Below are 18,318 nucleotides of genomic sequence, written 5' to 3' on the forward strand. Positions count from 1 at the left end.
CTAAGTAACCATGGCAACCGGGACTGCAGTAGCGTCCTGGTTGCCATGGTTACCGATCGGAGCCCCAGCGATTAAACTGGGACTCCGATCGGTACACTCCGCTGCCACCAATGATAGGGGGGAGATTTTAATTAGGAGGGGGAGGGAGGGGAGAAGGCCCACTGGCCACCAACGAGTTAACTACAGGGGAGGGAGGGGGGCCAGCCGCACTGGCCACCAATGAGTTAACTACAGGGGAGGGGGGCCCACTGGCCACAAATAAGTTAACTACAGGGGAGGGGGGGGGGGGGCGGCCACACTGGCCACCAATGAGTTAACTACAGGGGAGAGAGGGGGGGCCGGCCACACTGGCCACCAATGTGTTAACTACAGGTGGGGGGCTGCCCCCTGCTGCCTGGCAGCACCTGCCAGGCAGCAGGGGGCAGTCATGTACACAGTTCTTTTAGTATATTCTAACCTGAAGCGTCCCCATCACCATGGGAACGCCTTTGTGTTAGAATATACTGTCGGATTTGAGTTTCACGATGTAACTCAAATCCGACGGTATATTCTAACATAGAGGCGTTCCCATGGTGATGGGGACGCTTCAAGTTAAAATATACCATCGGATCGGAGTTTTCTCCAATCCGATGGTATATTAACTCCTGACTTTACATTGAAAGTCAATGGGGGACGGATCCGTTTGAAATTGCACCATATTGTGTCAACGTCAAACGGATCCGTCCCCATTGACTTGCATTGTAATTCAGGACGGATCCGTTTGGCTCCGCACGGCCAGGCGGACACCAAAACGACTTTTTTTTCATGTCCGTGGATCCTCCAAAAATCAAGGAAGACCCACTGACGAAAAAACGGTCACGGATCACGGAAAAACGGAACCCCGTTTTGCGGACCGCAAAAAAATACGGTCGTGTGCATGAGGCCTTAATGTACTGCAGCGCACAGGTACAGCGCAGTAAGGGCTGTAATACACTAACAGATTATCTGACAGATTTTCTGACCAATCATTGGTCAGATGGCCAATTACACACAAGTATAGAAAAAAAAAACGATATAAATCTGATATTTTTGTAATTGCACTGGCCGCCAGAATAAAGGTAGCATGACACTTATGTCGCCGGGCGAACCGCGCAATATTAAGTAAAGAAAGAAACATTGTCGGAATTGGTGCTTTTTTTCATTCCCCACTCCCTAGAAAGAGTTAATAAAACTTAGTAGGTTATATGTACCTCAAAATGAGTTCACATCACGTTTTTCCCATCCGTTAAACGGATGCCTCAGACTGAAGCCATACAGTGATCCGATCACCATAGAGCTCCATTGTAAAAAAAAAACTAAAAAAAACCGTATCCTTTTTTTTTAGCCGACTGTGCAGGATACAAGAACATGGTGTGCTGCGTTTTGTATCCTTTTTTTTCCTAACGTATAGGCTACATGCACACAACCGTATGTGTTTTGCGATCCGCAAATTGAGGATCCATAAAAAAAAAAACGATGACGTCCGTACGCCATCCGTTTTTTTTTGCGGATCAATTGTAACAATGCCTAAAACGGACAAGAATAGGACATGTTATATTTTTTTTTTTGCGGGGCTACGGAACGGACATACGGATGCGGATAGCTCACGCATTTTTTGCGGACCCATTGAAATGAATGGGTCTGCATCCTATCCGCAAAAAAAACGGATCGGACACGGAAACAAAATGCGTTCGTCTGCATGACGCCATACTGTACGTCAAACGGAGGCATAAGACGTGATGTCTAAAAATAAAAATCGTCTATTGTATACTTTAAGTCCGACTATTTTTGGATAATAAATAAAAAATATTAAAGACAAAAAAAAGAAGAAAATAATAGAAATCACCCCACAAAATCAATCCCTCATACAGCTATAATCAAAAAGATAAGGCGACATTGGAAAAAATCTGGTTTCATTAGCCCTCCCTTAATTAGAGGAGAGCAGCGCGGTTTTATTGTATCACGTGGTATCTGTATACGGAGAGGTAAAGGCGCAATCCATGTGAATGACAGATGCCGGAGATTCATACGCCACAGACGGCCGAATCTCGGGGCTCTTTCTGTTACTTGCAGGCAGCTGCGGGGTGGTGACATAATACTGCGGGGTGGCGACATAATACTGCGGGGTGGTGACATAATACTGCGGGGTGGCGACATAATACTGCGGGGTGGTGACATAAACTCTGCGTTGAGAATCTATTGACTTTTCAATGGTCTGTCAAAGTTCACGACTGCCAGAGTGGGGTGACTAATAATGAGGACAGGACGGTGCCTTCTGCTCAGAATTAGGGGAGGGGGTTCTGGGCCCCAATGCAAAAGTTGTCACCTATAATACAGGTGTCTTGGTAGGTAGCAGAGGGTCCTATTGGCACCAGGGTCCGGGTGCAACTGCTACCTCTGTAGGTTCGGTAGCTACACCCCTAGCTTAATCCAACATCAGGAGTGGACCGCCATCTAGTGCTGGATGACACCGTCATACCCCTGCCTGTTGCCCGTCTCCTTTCCGTAATCCATCGTTTTTTTACATATACCCTTGTTCTGCATGTTCTAGGACCTCCAGTTCTCAGCATAGGTTCTTACCGTTCATCATCCAACTTGAGCTGGGCCCCCCTCTCTTTAGGGGCCCGATAGCAGCCATATGGGCAGACTTTATAATAGCACATGGACTTGTTAGTACTTTTGAACAACTAGGCGTTTATAGTGGACAGGACGTGCAACCAGGTGGGGTGGACCCCTGGCATCGGCTCGGGACCACCTTTAATCTTATTTCTATAGTGGTATTATTATTTCTATGGCAGCTGTTATTCGTGCACTGTATGGCAGTATTACTTAGATTTTTATAGCATTGTTATGACAGTAGTTTATGTATGAAGCTGTTATTTCGTGTACTCTATGGCAGTATTATTTGAGCAATGGATGGCAATGTTTTTGGAGCATTATACTACAGTATCATTTGTGCACTGTCAGGTGGTATTATTTGAGCATTAAATGGCGTTGTTATTTCAGCACTGTATGTATTATTGTGCACTGCATGGTGGTATTGGGGCACTGTATGCTAGCATTATTTGTGCACTGTATGGTGGTATTTAAACATTGTTTAGCAGTACTATATGTGCACTGTATGGTGATATAGGCATTATGTGGCACTACTTAGTTGCTGTACAGTACATTATATTTGCAGTAAATGGTGGTTGGGACACTGTATATCGGTATTATTTGTGCACCTTATGGTGGTATTTGAGCATTGCATGGCAGCATGGTGGTATTAGGCATTATACTATGTTGCTGTACAGTACATTATATTTGCAGTAACTGGTGGTTGGGGCACTGTATAGTGGTGCTATCGGTGCACAGTATGCTGGCATTATTTGCGCACTATATGGTGGTATTTGCGCATGGTATGGCAGTATTATTTGAGCACACTATGGTCTTATTAGGCATTGTGTAAATGGTGGATGGGACACTGTGTATCGGTATTATTTGTGCGCTGTATGGCAGCATTACTTGAGCACTGTTTGGTGGTGTTAGGCATTGTGAGGTAGTTAGGGCACTGTATAGCACTGCTATTTAACCAACTGTATGGCAGTGTTATTTGGCTTTCATATGGCACTGTTATCAGGGGCGTACATAGAGAAGTAAGGGCCCCATAGCAAGGATCTAACCCCACAGGACAGAAGGGCTTCTGCCTAAACCATTTTTCCACTGCTTTATTTGCTAAAAGTTGTTCCTTTAGAGGGTAGAGTCCTGACCAAGTTTTCAAGTTTCCACCTCCAGTAGAAGAGGAGATGATCCCAACTATGACTGGGCCCCATAGCAGTCGCCTGGTCTTCCGCTGTGGTAGTTACGCCCCTGACTGTTATCCCAGTGGACTCTCAGTTACCGCACACTCATGTAAACTCTATAACAGGCCCCCACCTACCATGTGCCATTACTAGTGTCCGCTTGGTTGGCACAGGGGTCTTTTGCCCCCTCAGGTACCAGGAATCGGATGTGACTGACACCCCTGCGCCGCCTAATGCTAAGCTCCTGGTGACTAGCCATATACATACAGTGCAGTGTAGGAAGGGGTTAATCTCTACCTGCAAAGACTTAGTGAATGGCAGTATTTTATCAGCTGCTTTGAGTTAACCCCTTGTGCCCACAGGTGTAGGTAGATGGTTCCTGGATGGTAACAGAGGCGGACATCCTGCTGCTATAATGAAGTTTCACCTCCTGCCATTGTACTGGAGGCAATTGTCATCTCAGCTCTAAGCAGGTGACAAAGGCCAATTAGGGCAAAACACACAAAGACGCGGATTCCCTATAACATGGGCTGCCTGTAACAGCAGCACTTACCAGCAAGATCTACATATGGCCACAGCTGTCACCAGAGGATGGAGAACCTCGTCTAGGGCCTCGTTCACATCTCCATTTTTCATGGACAGCACCTGAACTGATTGGTTTTAATGTGTCTGTTCACATAACAGTAGTAACAGTACTGACTGCGGGTCAGTGGGAAAATCAGAGACATGTGCTACTTTAGATAGATAGATAGATATGAGATACATAGATAGATAGATAGATAGATAGATAATAGATGATAGATAGATAGATAGATAGATAGATAGATAGATAGATAGATAGATAGATAAAGATATAGATAGATATGAGAGAGAGAGAAAGAAAGATAGATAATAGATAGATAGATAATAGATAGATAATAGATAGATAGGAGATAGATAATAGATAGGAGATAGATAGATAAATAGATAGATATGAAATAAATAATAGATAGATAGATACGAGATAGATAGATGATAGATAGATAGATAATAGATAGATAGATAATAGATAGATAGATAGATAGATAGATAGATAGATAGATAATAGATAGATAGATAGATAGATAGATAACAGATAGATAGATAGATAACAGATAGATAGATAATAGATAGATAATAGATAGATAATAGATATGAGATAGATAATAGATAGATAGATAATAGATAATAGATAGATAGATAATAGATAGATAGATAATAGATAGATAGATAGATAGATAGATAGATAGATAGATAGATAGATAGATAATAGATAGATAGATGCTGTGGTTAGCACTGGGGTCCTAAGTTTGGTTCCAACCAAGGACAACATCTGCATGGAGTTTGTATGTTCTCCTGGTGTCTGTGGGGCTTTCCCCCGGGTTCCCCGGTTTCCTCCGGGTTCCCCGATTTCCTCCCACAGTAGGACAGACTGATATGGACCTTAGATTGTGAGCTCCAGTGATGATGATGTCTGTACAGCGCTGTGGAATATGTCAGCTCTATATCAGAGAGTACAATAAATAACAGGTATACAGAATATGTGTGAATGAATACCTTCTGTGTACAGCGCTGCTGACTACGTCGGAGCCATACAATGTTATAGATATTTGGATCATTTGATGCATTTTGTAATATTTTTGGCTACAAAATTTACAAGAGCAAATGATCCAAATGAGGTGAGGTGGAGCAGCGGAGAGGAAGATGTGCAGGATGCTCCAGACTGACCGGCTGTGATCCCGTCCACCCCCCAACACAGGAAACCGCAGCACGGGAACGCTAACCAGGCACATGACCACACAAAGAACCTCCGACATGTCTGCTGTATCCATCCTGTGCTTAACATTCAGCTAGGACCTGAGCCCCTGATTAACCACAGATGCCCGGAGCTGCCCGCCCGCGACAGCCCAAGAAAGATTTCGCAGAAACTTCGCTCCCACACCACACACAGCGCAACCTTCTCCATTAACGTTCGGAACACTTCCAGATGCAGCAGGGCTGAGTTTGTCATTTGGGACCTGCAACTTTACATAGGACTGCCAGCGAACCTCCTGCCCCACCACCATGCGAAAAGCCATGCAGCCCAGCAAACTCAGCTCTGCTACATCTGCAAGTAAGAAAGTTTGCATTGAGATCCCACGGTAGACCCTTACTGAACATCAAAGGGTAGTAGTCATCATTACCTTGTCTCCTAGGAGTGATAGTCTTCCTGGAGCTCAGGACAAATCCAATGGACAGAGTCAGCAGCAGGAGACAGAACCAGGAGGGAGATCTCTGCAAATCCATCCTCATGTGCATCTAAAAGGGAAAGCAGCGAAGGAATAGCCGGGGGCCCCGGGGCCAGAGGAGATGGCGAAAGAGTTTAGGATCCCCCAACCTCTCTCATGGAGAAGAGTCAGACCCCAGCAGGAGAGGATGGTCTGAAACCTAGTGGATTTTGCACGTGTGGGAGGGGGAGAGAGTCAGCAAGGAGGGGCTCACATCCAGAATACATCCCACCGCACTTACAAACAGCACAAGAAAGCAATTTACAACCCCCCCCACCTCTCCAAATGACATCCACAGTCTGTAGCCCCTGCACCGCTGCCCCCCTCCCTGCCCTGAACACTTCCATGAACTTCTCCTCTGGAGGATCTTGTCTTGCCTGCTGCCTCCATTAAGCCACTTCCAGCCAAACACAGGAGGCTGAGCGGGAGGAAGAGCGCAGACTTAAGAGGATAAATCGGAATTAACCTCCCAGATGGAGGCTGAGATCGCTCCGGCCACTCAGACTAATAAAGCAGCACCTAGGGATTAGGAGACACGGCGGGACCCGAAAACCTCCCCCCCGAATAGAGGAAACTCTAGGGGCATAGCTATAGCGGGTGCAGAGGTAGCAGTCACACCCAGGTCCTGGTGCCCAGAGATGGCCAAATGCCAGTATTATAAGTGGCAAAGGGTAGGTGGTGCTGCATTGGGGTCCAAGAGCTTACACCTCTGAGTGGGGGTCCTGTGCGCCCCTGCCAATGTCAATAATCAATGTCCTACACTGGCGGTGCAGTGTGCAAAGTTACCGCCCGCGTGCGCGGGTCAAAGTGCAAGTGCAACTAATCAAACTGCATTGTGGCTTCGAAGGTAATCCCTTTTTATTAATAGAGACTCCCAGCGATGGGGATACCCGACAGAGAGAGTTCAATTTCATTGCAGCGCCCCCACAGGGATAATGAAATATTACAGTTCTCAATAGGCCGAAATCAATGTGTCCTCCAGAGTGAGAGACGCTTTTATTATTACCTCCTCCTCCATTCTGGGTAGTGATGTCATCACTGCAGGACAAGTGAACTAAGACTGGTTCCGACCTGCAATTTAAAGGGGTATCCTTACAATCAATGTTACTACGTTGCAGTCCTTAATGTCTGTGTTACTACATTGCAGTCCTCCAATCTAAGCGTTTGCATTATAGGTGCAGATCCGTCTGTGCAGATACCAGACGGATCCGCACCTAACGCAGGTGTGAAAGTAGCCTTAGTCTATGTTACTATGTTGCAGTCCTTACAGTCTATGTTACTATGTTGCAGTCCTTACAGTCTATGTTACTATGTTGCAGTCCTTACAGTCTATGTTACTATGTTGCAGTCCTTACAGTCTATGTTACTATGTTGCAGTCCTTACAGTCTATGTTACTATGTTGCAGTCCTTACAGTCTATGTTACTATGTTGCAGTCCTTACAGTCTATGTTACTATGTTGCAGTCCTTACAGTCTGTTACTATGTTGCAGTCCTTACAGTCTATGTTACTATGTTGCAGTCCTTACAGTCTATATTACTATGTTGCAGTCCTTACAGTCTATGTTACTATGTTGCAGTCCTTACAATCTATTTTACTATGTTGCAGTCCTTACAGTCTATATTACTATGTTGCAGTCCTTACAGTCTATGTTACTACGTTGCAGTCCTTACAGTCTATGTTACTATGTTGCAGTCCTTACAGTCTATGTTACTATGTTGCAGTCCTTACAGTCTGTTACTATGTTGCAGTCCTTACAGTCTGTTACTATGTTGCAGTCCTTACAGTCTATGTTACTATGTTGCAGTCCTTACAGTCTATGTTACTATGTTGCAGTCCTTACAGTCTGTTACTATGTTGCAGTCCTTACAGTCTGTTACTATGTTGCAGTCCTTACAGTCTATGTTACTATGTAGCAGTCCTTACAGTCTATATTACTATGTTGCAGTCCTTACAGTCTATGTTACTATGTTGCAGTCCTTACAGTCTATATTACTATGTTGCAGTCCTTACAGTCTATATTACTATGTTGCAGTCCTTACAGTCTATGTTACTATGCTGCAGTCCTTACAGTCTGTTACTATGTTGCAGTCCTTACAGTCTGTTACTACGTTGCAGTCCTTACAGTCTGTTACTATGTTGCAGTCTTTACAGTCTATGTTACTATGTTGCAGTCCTTACAGTCTGTTACTACGTTGCAGTCCTTACAGTCTATGTTACTATGTAGCAGTCCTTACAGTCTATGTTACTATGTTGCAGTCCTTACAGTCTATGTTACTATGTTGCAGTCCTTACAGTCTGTTACTACGTTGCAGTCCTTACAGTCTGTTACTATGTTGCAGTCTTTACAGTCTATGTTACTATGTTGCAGTCCTTACAGTCTATGTTACTACGTTGCAGTCCTTACAGTCTGTTACTATGTTGCAGTCCTTACAGTCTATGTTACTATGTAGCAGTCCTTACAGTCTGTTACTATGTAGCAGTCCTTACAGTCTATGTTACTACGTTGCAGTCCTTACAGTCTATGTTACTATGTAGCAGTCCTTACAGTCTATGTTACTATGTTGCAGTCCTTACAGTCTGTTACTATGTAGCAGTCCTTACAGTCTATATTACTATGTTGCAGTCCTTACAGTCTATATTACTATGTTGCAGTCCTTACAGTCTATGTTACTATGTTGCAGTTCTTACAGTCTATGTTACTATGTTGCAGTTCTTACAGTCTATGTTACTATGTAGCAGTCCTTACAGTCTATGTTACTATGTAGCAGTCCTTACAGTCTATGTTACTATGTAGCAGTCCTTACAGTCTATGTTACTACGTTGCAGTCCTTACAGTCTGTTACTATGTTGCAGTACTTACAGTCTGTGTTACTATGTAGCAGGCCTTACAGTCTATGTTACTATGTTGCAGTCCTTACAGTCTATGTTACTATGTTGCAGTCCTTACAGTCTGTTACTACGTTGCAGTCCTTACAGTCTATGTTACTATGTTGCAGTCCTTACAGTCTATGTTACTATGTTGCAGTCCTTATAATTTGCTAGTGCATCTCAATAAATTAGAATATCATCAAAAAGTTAATTTATTTCAGAAATTCAGTTCACAACGTGAAGCTCATATGTTCTATAGATCCAGTACACATTAAGGGATCTCTCATATATTCTATAGATCCATTACACACAGAGGGATCTCTCATATATTCTATAGATCCATTACACACAGAGGGATCTCTCATATATTCTATAGATCCATTACACACAGAGGGATCTCTCATATATTCTATAGATCCAGTACACATTAAGGGATCTCTCATATATTCTATAGATCCATTACACACAGAGGGATCTCTCATATATTCTATAGATCCATTACACACAGAGGGATCTCTCATATATTCTATAGATCCATTACACACAGAGGGATCTCTCATATATTCTACAGATCCATTATACACAGAGGGATCTCTCATATGTTCTATAGATCCATTACACACAGAGGGATCTCTTATATGTTCTATAGATCCATTATACACAGAGGGGTCTCTCATATATTCTATAGATCCATTACACACAGAGGGATCTCTCATATATTCTATAGATCCATTACACACAGAGGGATCTCTCATATATTCTATAGATCCATTACACAAAGAGGGATCTCTCATATATTCTATAGATCCATTACACACAGAGGGATCTCTCATATATTCTATAGATCCATTACACACAGAGGGATCTCTCATATATTCTATAGATCCATTACACACAGAGGGATCTCTCATATATTCTATAGATCCATTACACACAGAGGGATCTCTCATATATTCTACAGATCCATTACACACAGAGGGATCTCTCATATGTTCTATAGATCCATTACACACAGAGGGATCTCTCATATGTTCTATAGATCCATTATACACAGAGGGGTCTCTCATATATTCTATAGATCCATTACACACAGAGGGATCTCTCATATATTCTATAGATCCATTACACACAGAGGGATCTCTCATATATTCTATAGATCCATTACACACAGAGGGATCTCTCATATATTCTATAGATCCATTACACACAGAGGGATCTCTCATATATGCTACAGATCCATTACACACAGAGGGATCTCTCATATATTCTATAGATCCATTACACACAGAGGGATCTCTCATATATTCTATAGATCTATTACACACAGAGGGATCTCTCATATGTTCTATAGATCCATTACACACAGAGGGATCTCTCATATGTTCTATAGATCCATTACACACAGAGGGATCTCTCATATGTTCTATAGATCCATTACACACAGAGGGATCTCTCATATATTCTATAGATCCATTATACACAGAGGGATCTATTTCAAGTGTTTATTTCTTTGAATGTTGATGATTATGGCTTACAGCTAATGAAAACCCAAAAGTCAGGATTTCATAAAATAAGAATATCATATAAGACTAATTGAAAAAGTGATTTTTCATACAGAAATGTTGGCCTAGTGAAAAGTCTGTCCAGTATATGCTTTCAATACTCGGTCGGGGCTGCTTTTGCATGAATTACTGCATCAATGTGCCGTGGCATGGAGGCGATCAGCCTGTGGCACTGCTGAGGTTGGAGCCCTACTTTTATAGTGGCCTTCAGCTCGTCTGTATTCTTAGGTCTGGTGTCTCTCATAGATTCTCTATGGGGTTTAGGAGTTTTCTGGTCAATTAAGCTCAGTGATACTGCGGTTATTACACCAGGTATTGGTACTTTTGGCAATGTGGGCAGGTGCCAAGTCCTGCTGGAAAATGAAATCAGCATCTCCATAAAGCTTGTCAGGAGAGGGAAGCATGAAGTGCTCTGAAATTTCCTGGTAGACAAGTTTAGACTTCATATAACACAGTGGACCAACACCAGCAGATGACATGTCTCCCCAAACCATCACTGACTGTGGAGACTTCACATGGACCTCAAGCAGCTTGGATTGTGGCCTCTCCACTCTTCCTCCAGACTCTGGGACCTTGATTTCCAAATGAAATGCAAAAATTTACTTTCATCTGAAAATAGTCCTTTTCCTCCTTAGCCCAGGTAAGATGCTTCTGACATTGTCTCTGGGTCATGAGTGGCTTGTCACAAGGATTCCGACAGCTGTAGCCCATGTCCTGGATATGTCTGTGTGTGGTGGCTCTTGAAGCACTGACTCCTGCCGCAGTCCACTCCTTGTGAATCTCCCCCATATTCTTGAATGGCCTTTTCTTGACAATCCTTTACTGACTGAGGTTATCCCTGATGCTTCTGCACCTTCTTCTACCATACTTTTTCCTTCCACTCATCTTTCCGTTAATATACTTGGATACAGCACTCTGTGAACCGCCAGCTTCTTCACCTTCTGTGACTTCCCCTCCTTGTGCAGGGTGTCAATGACTGTCTTCTGGACAACTGTCAAGTCAGCAGTCTTCCCCATGATTGTGTATCCTACTGAACCAGTGACCATTTAAAGGCTTAGGAAACATTTTCAGGTGTTTTGTGTTGATTTGCTGATTAGAGTGTCACACCATGAGTCTAAAGTAAAGGCACTATAGGTTATGACTTTCATCACACTGAACCGTTCTTTCTGGAAAATAGCAATTTGTTGATTCATCATATTTACTGCTGAGCGAGATTCACTTTGTTTTGTGCCAATCAGTTCAGACATCTTGAAGAAAGTTTTCAAATGGTGAAAACATGAAATAGCTCTGTATTAAGAGCATTCCAATCATTCCCTTCAGTCAAGTTGTTTCTTCAAGTGTACAAGTTTCTTCATAGTGACAAGTCAGACATTTTGATTGGCGAGGGTCCAGGTGCTGAGACCCCTACAATCAATGAAACAAAAAGGAAGAACTTCTCTCTGTTGAGTGCTGTGGCCACTAATTAGCTTTGCTTGGTTCTTCTCATAGAAGAAGTCCATATCCATAGCAAGTATATGAGTCCCTACACTCTGGTCTCTGAGGAGGGGGCATGGCCAAAGGGGATGAGCACTTTTTCAACTCTGTTTCATCAGCTAGAGCTCCACCGATCAAAACTTCTGGATGTCACTAGGACAGGACAGGATAGGTGATAAGCATCTGATCAGTGGGAGGTCCAAAATCTGGGGCCCCCACGATCACGAGATCAGAGTACCCAGAGTGAATACAGCAACTAAAGGACTTAGGACACTATATGTGGCTTCTCCATCTCTCCATTCACTCTGGTGACTCTGGGGCCCTGATCTCGTGATTGTAGGGATCCCAGTATTCAGACCCCCATCAATCAGATGCTTATAACTCATCTTGTGAATAGGCAATAAGTTCTTATGGTATGGAACAAGCCATTTAAAGTGTTAAAAAGGGTGCTGAGATCCAATGCCTATCGGAGAAGCCTACAGACAGCACTGATGCCAACCTTCCCTCTGCATGGGAGATCTTTAAATAGCCAATTCCATCTTCATGGGTGGTACTCCCTGTCTCCAATTGCCTTACTACTAATCAAGTTGCAGGCTTGACCATGAGGCCTGATCAACCAGAGGTCTCTCTTTATATGGCTTGTGAAGTGCAAAATCCCATCATCTAAGAATGGCAGAGGAAGATGCCCTGGACCTGGTTTCTTGCCTTTTCCAATTATGAGTCATTGTGCATCTGCAAAATATTACTTAAAGACACTGGAAAAGATGAGTATGGAAGAAAAAAGGTGGAGGAGATGGGTAGCAACAAGAAGAATGCATAAAAATCCAGAAAACATGTAAACATCTTGGAGAACATTGAAGATCCCAACAAAGGATGGGGTAATGGGGAGAGGTTCCTTTCATAAGCATGGACCAATAAAATGTTCACACTTGTATCCTGCTGAGGAGAAATTATGGTCAAAGATGAGGTAGAGACTGTGCACCTAGGGAGAGTCTGAAGGTACATGGCGCCGGCCCCGTGCGATTTAAAAAAAAAGCGTTGCCGTAAGTTTTTTTTTTAAAGTACGGCGGGCGGCAGCGGGCCCTCCCCTGCACCGGGCGGCTGCCGCACTGCCCAGAGAGAGGGACTGACAGGAGGGAAGCGCCTCTAATGTAGCGTGGCCGAGCTCTGTTCGGTCCGTGGTACAGAGGCATTTGTTTTCTGTACCCGGCCGGACTGACAGGAAGTGCTCACTTAGTGTGCACTTCCTTTCAGTCCGGCCGGGTACAGGAAACAAATGCTCCTATACCGCGGACCGAACAGAGCTCGGCCACGCTACACTAGAGGTGGGTGGGGGGGAAATGGAATGAGAGTGACAAGAGAGTGGGGGGAAGAATGAGAGTGACAAGGGAGTGGGGGGGGAATGAGAGTGACAAAGGAGGGGGGGAATATGAGTGATAAGGGAGTGGGGGGGAAATGATGAGAGTGACAAGGGAGTGGGGGGAAGAATGAGAGTGACAAGGGAGGGGGGATGAGAGTGACAAAGGAGGGGTTGGAATGAGAGTGACAAGGGAGGGGGGGAATGAGAGTGACAAGGGAGTGGGGGGGATGATGAGAGTGACAAGGGAGTGGGGGGAAGAATGAGAGTGACAAGGGAGGGGGGGAATGAGAGTGACAAGGGAGGGGGGGGTGAGAGTGACAAAGGAGGGGGGAGAATGAGAGTGACAAGGGAGGGGGGGAATGAGAGTGACAAGGGAGGGGGGGAAATGAGAGTGACAAGGGAGGGGGGGGGGAATGAGAGTGACAAGTGTAGTGTCCCACTAGGCAAATGTGGGCACTACACAAGGGTCAATTGGGCCACGTTGTTTTCCACCTCCTGTGGAACATGGTCATTGTATTTTATATGTCATTTTAATGTAAATTGTCATGTTATTTATGTAATCTCCTGTGTATCAGGCCTGTAGAGGGAGCTAGGGAACCCCCTAGTATAAATAGCCAGGTCCAGACCAGGGTCAGTGCAGTCAGTCAGAGTCTGAATATCCCAGAAGTCAGTGTGCACCCTAGTCTGAGGGTAGCTGGGATCCAGCTTCTGATATGCAGCTAGATAGCCCAGGCTTCTAGTTGCCACCAGGAGAGGGTTTTACCTCCTGAGAAACCTGAAGTTCCCATAACAGAGGACAGTGCAGAGCCAAGGTGTTTCCAGCCAAACAGAGAGCTGAAGGGCAGAAGGATATATATACAAAGCAAGGAGTCATATACGAGAGGAAGCTTTCCCTAACCAAGGATAAAGCCAGCAATAGGGCATACGGGCCTTGGGATAAAGACAGACAGGATTCTGAGGAAAAGTGCAGCCTGATCTGTAAGTGTTTAACCCTCTGAGTATCTTGCAAGAACATTGTGCATGCCATTGGAAGTAAAGCCTGCCTGTCACTATCTTGTACATGTGGAACTTTGCCTAAAGACTGTAAATAGTTAACTGTTTCAGTAAAAGGAAGTTTTGGTTCACTGCAATTTGTGTTCCTCCATTATTACTATAACAAATCGGTGTGCCACTGTTACCGGCACTGGCGTCGCGAACTTTAAGGGATCTTGCCACAGGCACATTAAATCTACAACACCTAGGGCACCTCACCTACCACCTGGCCTGGTCCCTATATACAGAGAGTGCTCCAGAGAATCCAAGTGCCAGCCTCTCCATCACTGCTGTACGCCTGCCCAGGGTCTCCCATAAACTGTGAGTAACCAAGAGCAACCCTCGTTTTGCCTATTAACCGTGACCTCACATTCGCTCACCCTGCAGGGCTGCGTACTGCACAAGGGAGGGGGGGAGTAAATGAGAGTGACAAGGGAGGGGGGAATGAGAGTGACAAGGGAGGGGGGGAATGAGAGTGACAAGGGAGGGGGGGAATGAGAGTGACAAGGGAGGGGGGGAATGAGAGTGACAAGGGAGGGGGGAGTAAATGAGAGTGACAAGGGGGGGAGTAAATGAGAGTGACAAGGGAGGGGGGGAGTAAATGAGAGTGACAAGGGAGGGGGGGAATGAGAGTGACAAGGGGGGGGGGAGTAAATGAGAGTGACAAGGGAGGGGGGGGAGTAAATGAGAGTGACAAGGGAGGGGGGGAATGAGAGTGACAAGGGAGGGGGGGAGTAAATTTAAGTGACAAGGGAGGGGGGGAGTAAATGAGAGTGACAAGGGAGGGGGGAATGAGAGTGACAAGGGAGGGGGGAATAAGAGTGACAATGGAGGGGGGAAGAGAGTGACAAGGGACGGAGGGGGGGAAGAGAGTGACAAGGGAGGGAGGGGGGAGAAGAGAGTGACAAGGGAGGGGGGAGAAGAGAGTGACAAGAGAGGGAGGGGAGAAGAGAGTGACAAGGGAGTCCCCAGAGCCAGACTGCAGTCAGAGACCAGATCATCTTATTGTCCTGGTGGTAAGTAGACAATGCAATATGTTTATTATGTAATTGTTTAGTTATTAATACTACATTGGAAACTAATTTACCTCACATTAAGGCTCCATTCACACGTCCGCAACGTGTTTTGCGGATACATGGAGCTGCGGATCCGCAAAACACAGAAGTGGCAATGTGCGTTCCGCATTTTGCGGACCGCACATTGCCGGCACTAATAGAATATGCCTGTTCTTGTCCGCAATTGCGGACAAGAATAGGACATGTTCTATTTTTTTGCAGAACGGAAGTGCGGACCCGGAAGTGCGGATCCGCAGTTCCGTGTCCGGGCAGCACATCATGCTGCCCCATAGGAATGAATGGGTCCGCAATTCTGTTCTGCAAAATGCAGAACGAAATTGCGGACGTGTGAATGGAGCCTAGAAGGACACTATAGTCCCAGCACCAGTACAGTTTAATGTAGTGGTACTGGTGTCTATAGCCTGTTCCTGCAGAGAAAAGACACTGTGCAGTACTGGTGGTAAAGGAGCACTATAGTGCCAGGAAAACAAACTCATTTTCCTGGCACTATATAGTTGTTAGGAGTGGGTCACCCTCGTGTCCCCCTCCCACTGGGCTGAAGGGGTTAAAACCCCTCACTGGGAACTCTTCTCCCCGATCCTCCTCTCAGCTGTGAATGCGCATGCGGACGCATTCAAAACTATGTTCCGCGTCTTCGCACTGTAATTTTCAGGGGGGGGGGATTTTTATCTTGCCTAGGGCGGCAAAAATCCTTGCACCGGCTCTTCGCGATTTAGCGCAGGGCAAAGGAGAGCATCGGAGCATGAACTGCTCCGATGCTCAAGTCAGGGGGGCTGCCGAGGTGAAAATGGAGGTATGTCTGGGTTCAGCTCTGAACCCAGACAACCCCTTTAAGACACAGGACACTGATGCTACAAGTAAAATTTCTAACCGCTGAGCTACTATGGACCCACATTGAGGAAGTTCCCCAATGGACCTCCTCCCTCCATTGATTCTGGATGAACTTGACCCAGGGTAAAAATAAGCAACTTTCCCAACCTTCCTTTTGTCTAGTGTCTGCTATCGAGATGGCCTCATATACAGTAGTTCCCTGATTGATCACTCCAAAATCTGTATAAAAAGGACGTGACTATATTTCTTTGAAGGGGGGTATTCTCACATTTGCCCTATGGGCCTACGGTTTCTCAGTTGTAGCGACCACATAAGGTAAACATCAGATTGTGATCTCAGGTATCCACCACAATAGAGGTTATGTATCAAGGGAATGAGCTTTCGCGCCTCTGGGGTATTTACCTCTGTTTGTAGGGTGGGACTTGTCTTTGATAAGTGACTGGAGAGAATGGGGACAGGAGGAGGCTTTGTTCTATACTTAATTGGCAGGGAATTACAATGAGGTGTAATGAGGCTCAGTAATGGATGGTAAGCACATGCAATGTGTCCTCTGGGAAGATGGTGCGATATAGGATACAAACTTTTCCGAAGAACATTCCCCTAACCTAATGAGATGCAATAGTGTACACAGGGAGGGTGCAGAGCAAAATCATCACTCCATTAGTTTTCAATGTTACATTCCTGACCCAAGCGATACGCTGTATTTTTGAAATTTGGTGGAAAAACCTAATTACTCAAAACTTAACTCAAAAGGGTATTTGACAGAAGTGGACAACGCAATAAAATTATGTTTCGTTAGATTCAATGAGTTGAATTTTTTACATTTTGTGGCCATTGTTCTGTAATAACAGGTGTGTAACTCCATACATTCCCGAATATTTCTCCAATTGTTGCTTCAGAGAGTTTATCACAAGAATGAAGCAATGAAAAGTGAGGAATATTTAGTGATTTCATAAAACTTTCATTTATGGGAGAGGCTTAACTGTGATGAGTGGGTGAAGCGCTTCCCCTGACCTAGCTGGCTGTGTTGTACCGGAAGCCAGGAGCGAGGGTAAGCCTAGTAGTGGGCGTACCCTAAAGGGAGTGTTTGAGAACAGGGGGGGTGGGTGGGTGTGAACAGAAGCGCGCTGGGGGCTGGAGCTTAAGAAGGTAAGATGCCCCTCCCACAAATTCATGCTGACTTTTCAGCCTTCCACTTATGGGAGAGGCTTAACTGTGATGAGTGGGTGAAGCGCTTCCCCTGACCTAGCTGGCTGTGTTGTGCCGGAAGCCAGGAGCGAGGGTAAGCCTAGTAGTGGGCAAAATAAACGAGGAGAGCAGAGAAGTGACCAAAAGCCTTTAATACCACCCAGAGAGCAAGATTACAAAATGCCTGGGAAATCTCAACATGCGGGTTCGGGATGTATCTCGTGAAGCAAGAAGAGCGCCACCTACCCATGCATTTAATCACGTGCGCCGGGACCCCGTTTTTGATGCTGAGGACGCGGCTCCGGTTCGGAGCGAGTGTCCTGTGATGGCCAGCGGGTTATAACCGAGACCTGAGGCCAGCGTTCTGATGTGGGACACAAACTGGATTGACGTCAGGGGCCCCCCCACGCCAAGGAAGCAGCGGGGCCTCTGGGGAGGCATCTTGCAACAGGGCCAGCAATTGACGGGGGACCATGACTGGGCACCAATCGTTGGAGGTTTTAAAACCTGACCTCCGAGGGTGGTCCATGCTGATTGGCCTTCGTGGAAGGGAGCCAGAGGACAAAATGGTCATGGGCCCAGGACAACTGTCGCACCTGCGACCCCTGACGTTTAGGGGAGGTGCTGGTGAACTCACCTGGCCTGAGGAACCCGTAAAACCCGAGATACATGGCTGCCTTAATAATCAAACTAGGAGAGTGCCCAAAAGGAAGTCCATCCAGCGCGGACGAGAGTCGCCTAAACATCTCGCCGGAGACAGGCTGCCTACGGGCGGGAGGGACATCCCCGCACTTCTGGATCCCCCTAAGGGCAGCTTTTACCGCCTGCACTGAAAAAATGG

At 45.4% G+C, this 18,318-nt stretch overlaps 1 protein-coding gene across 1 annotated transcript in view; it reads right to left on the reverse strand.

The window, feature by feature from the left end:
- EGFLAM (EGF like, fibronectin type III and laminin G domains) overlaps positions 1 to 6,314 on the reverse strand; it is a 129,256-nt gene extending 122,942 nt beyond the window's left edge. The window contains exon 1 of the mRNA XM_040420956.1: positions 6,002 to 6,314. Coding sequence (XP_040276890.1) covers positions 6,002 to 6,116 — 115 coding nt within the window. The 5' untranslated portion in view covers positions 6,117 to 6,314. The remainder of the gene's footprint in view (positions 1 to 6,001) is intronic.
- Between the last annotated feature and the right edge of the window lie 12,004 nt (positions 6,315 to 18,318).

Source organism: Bufo bufo, chromosome 2 (assembly GCF_905171765.1).
Source record: "Bufo bufo chromosome 2, aBufBuf1.1, whole genome shotgun sequence".
Lineage (NCBI taxonomy): Eukaryota > Metazoa > Chordata > Amphibia > Anura > Bufonidae > Bufo > Bufo bufo.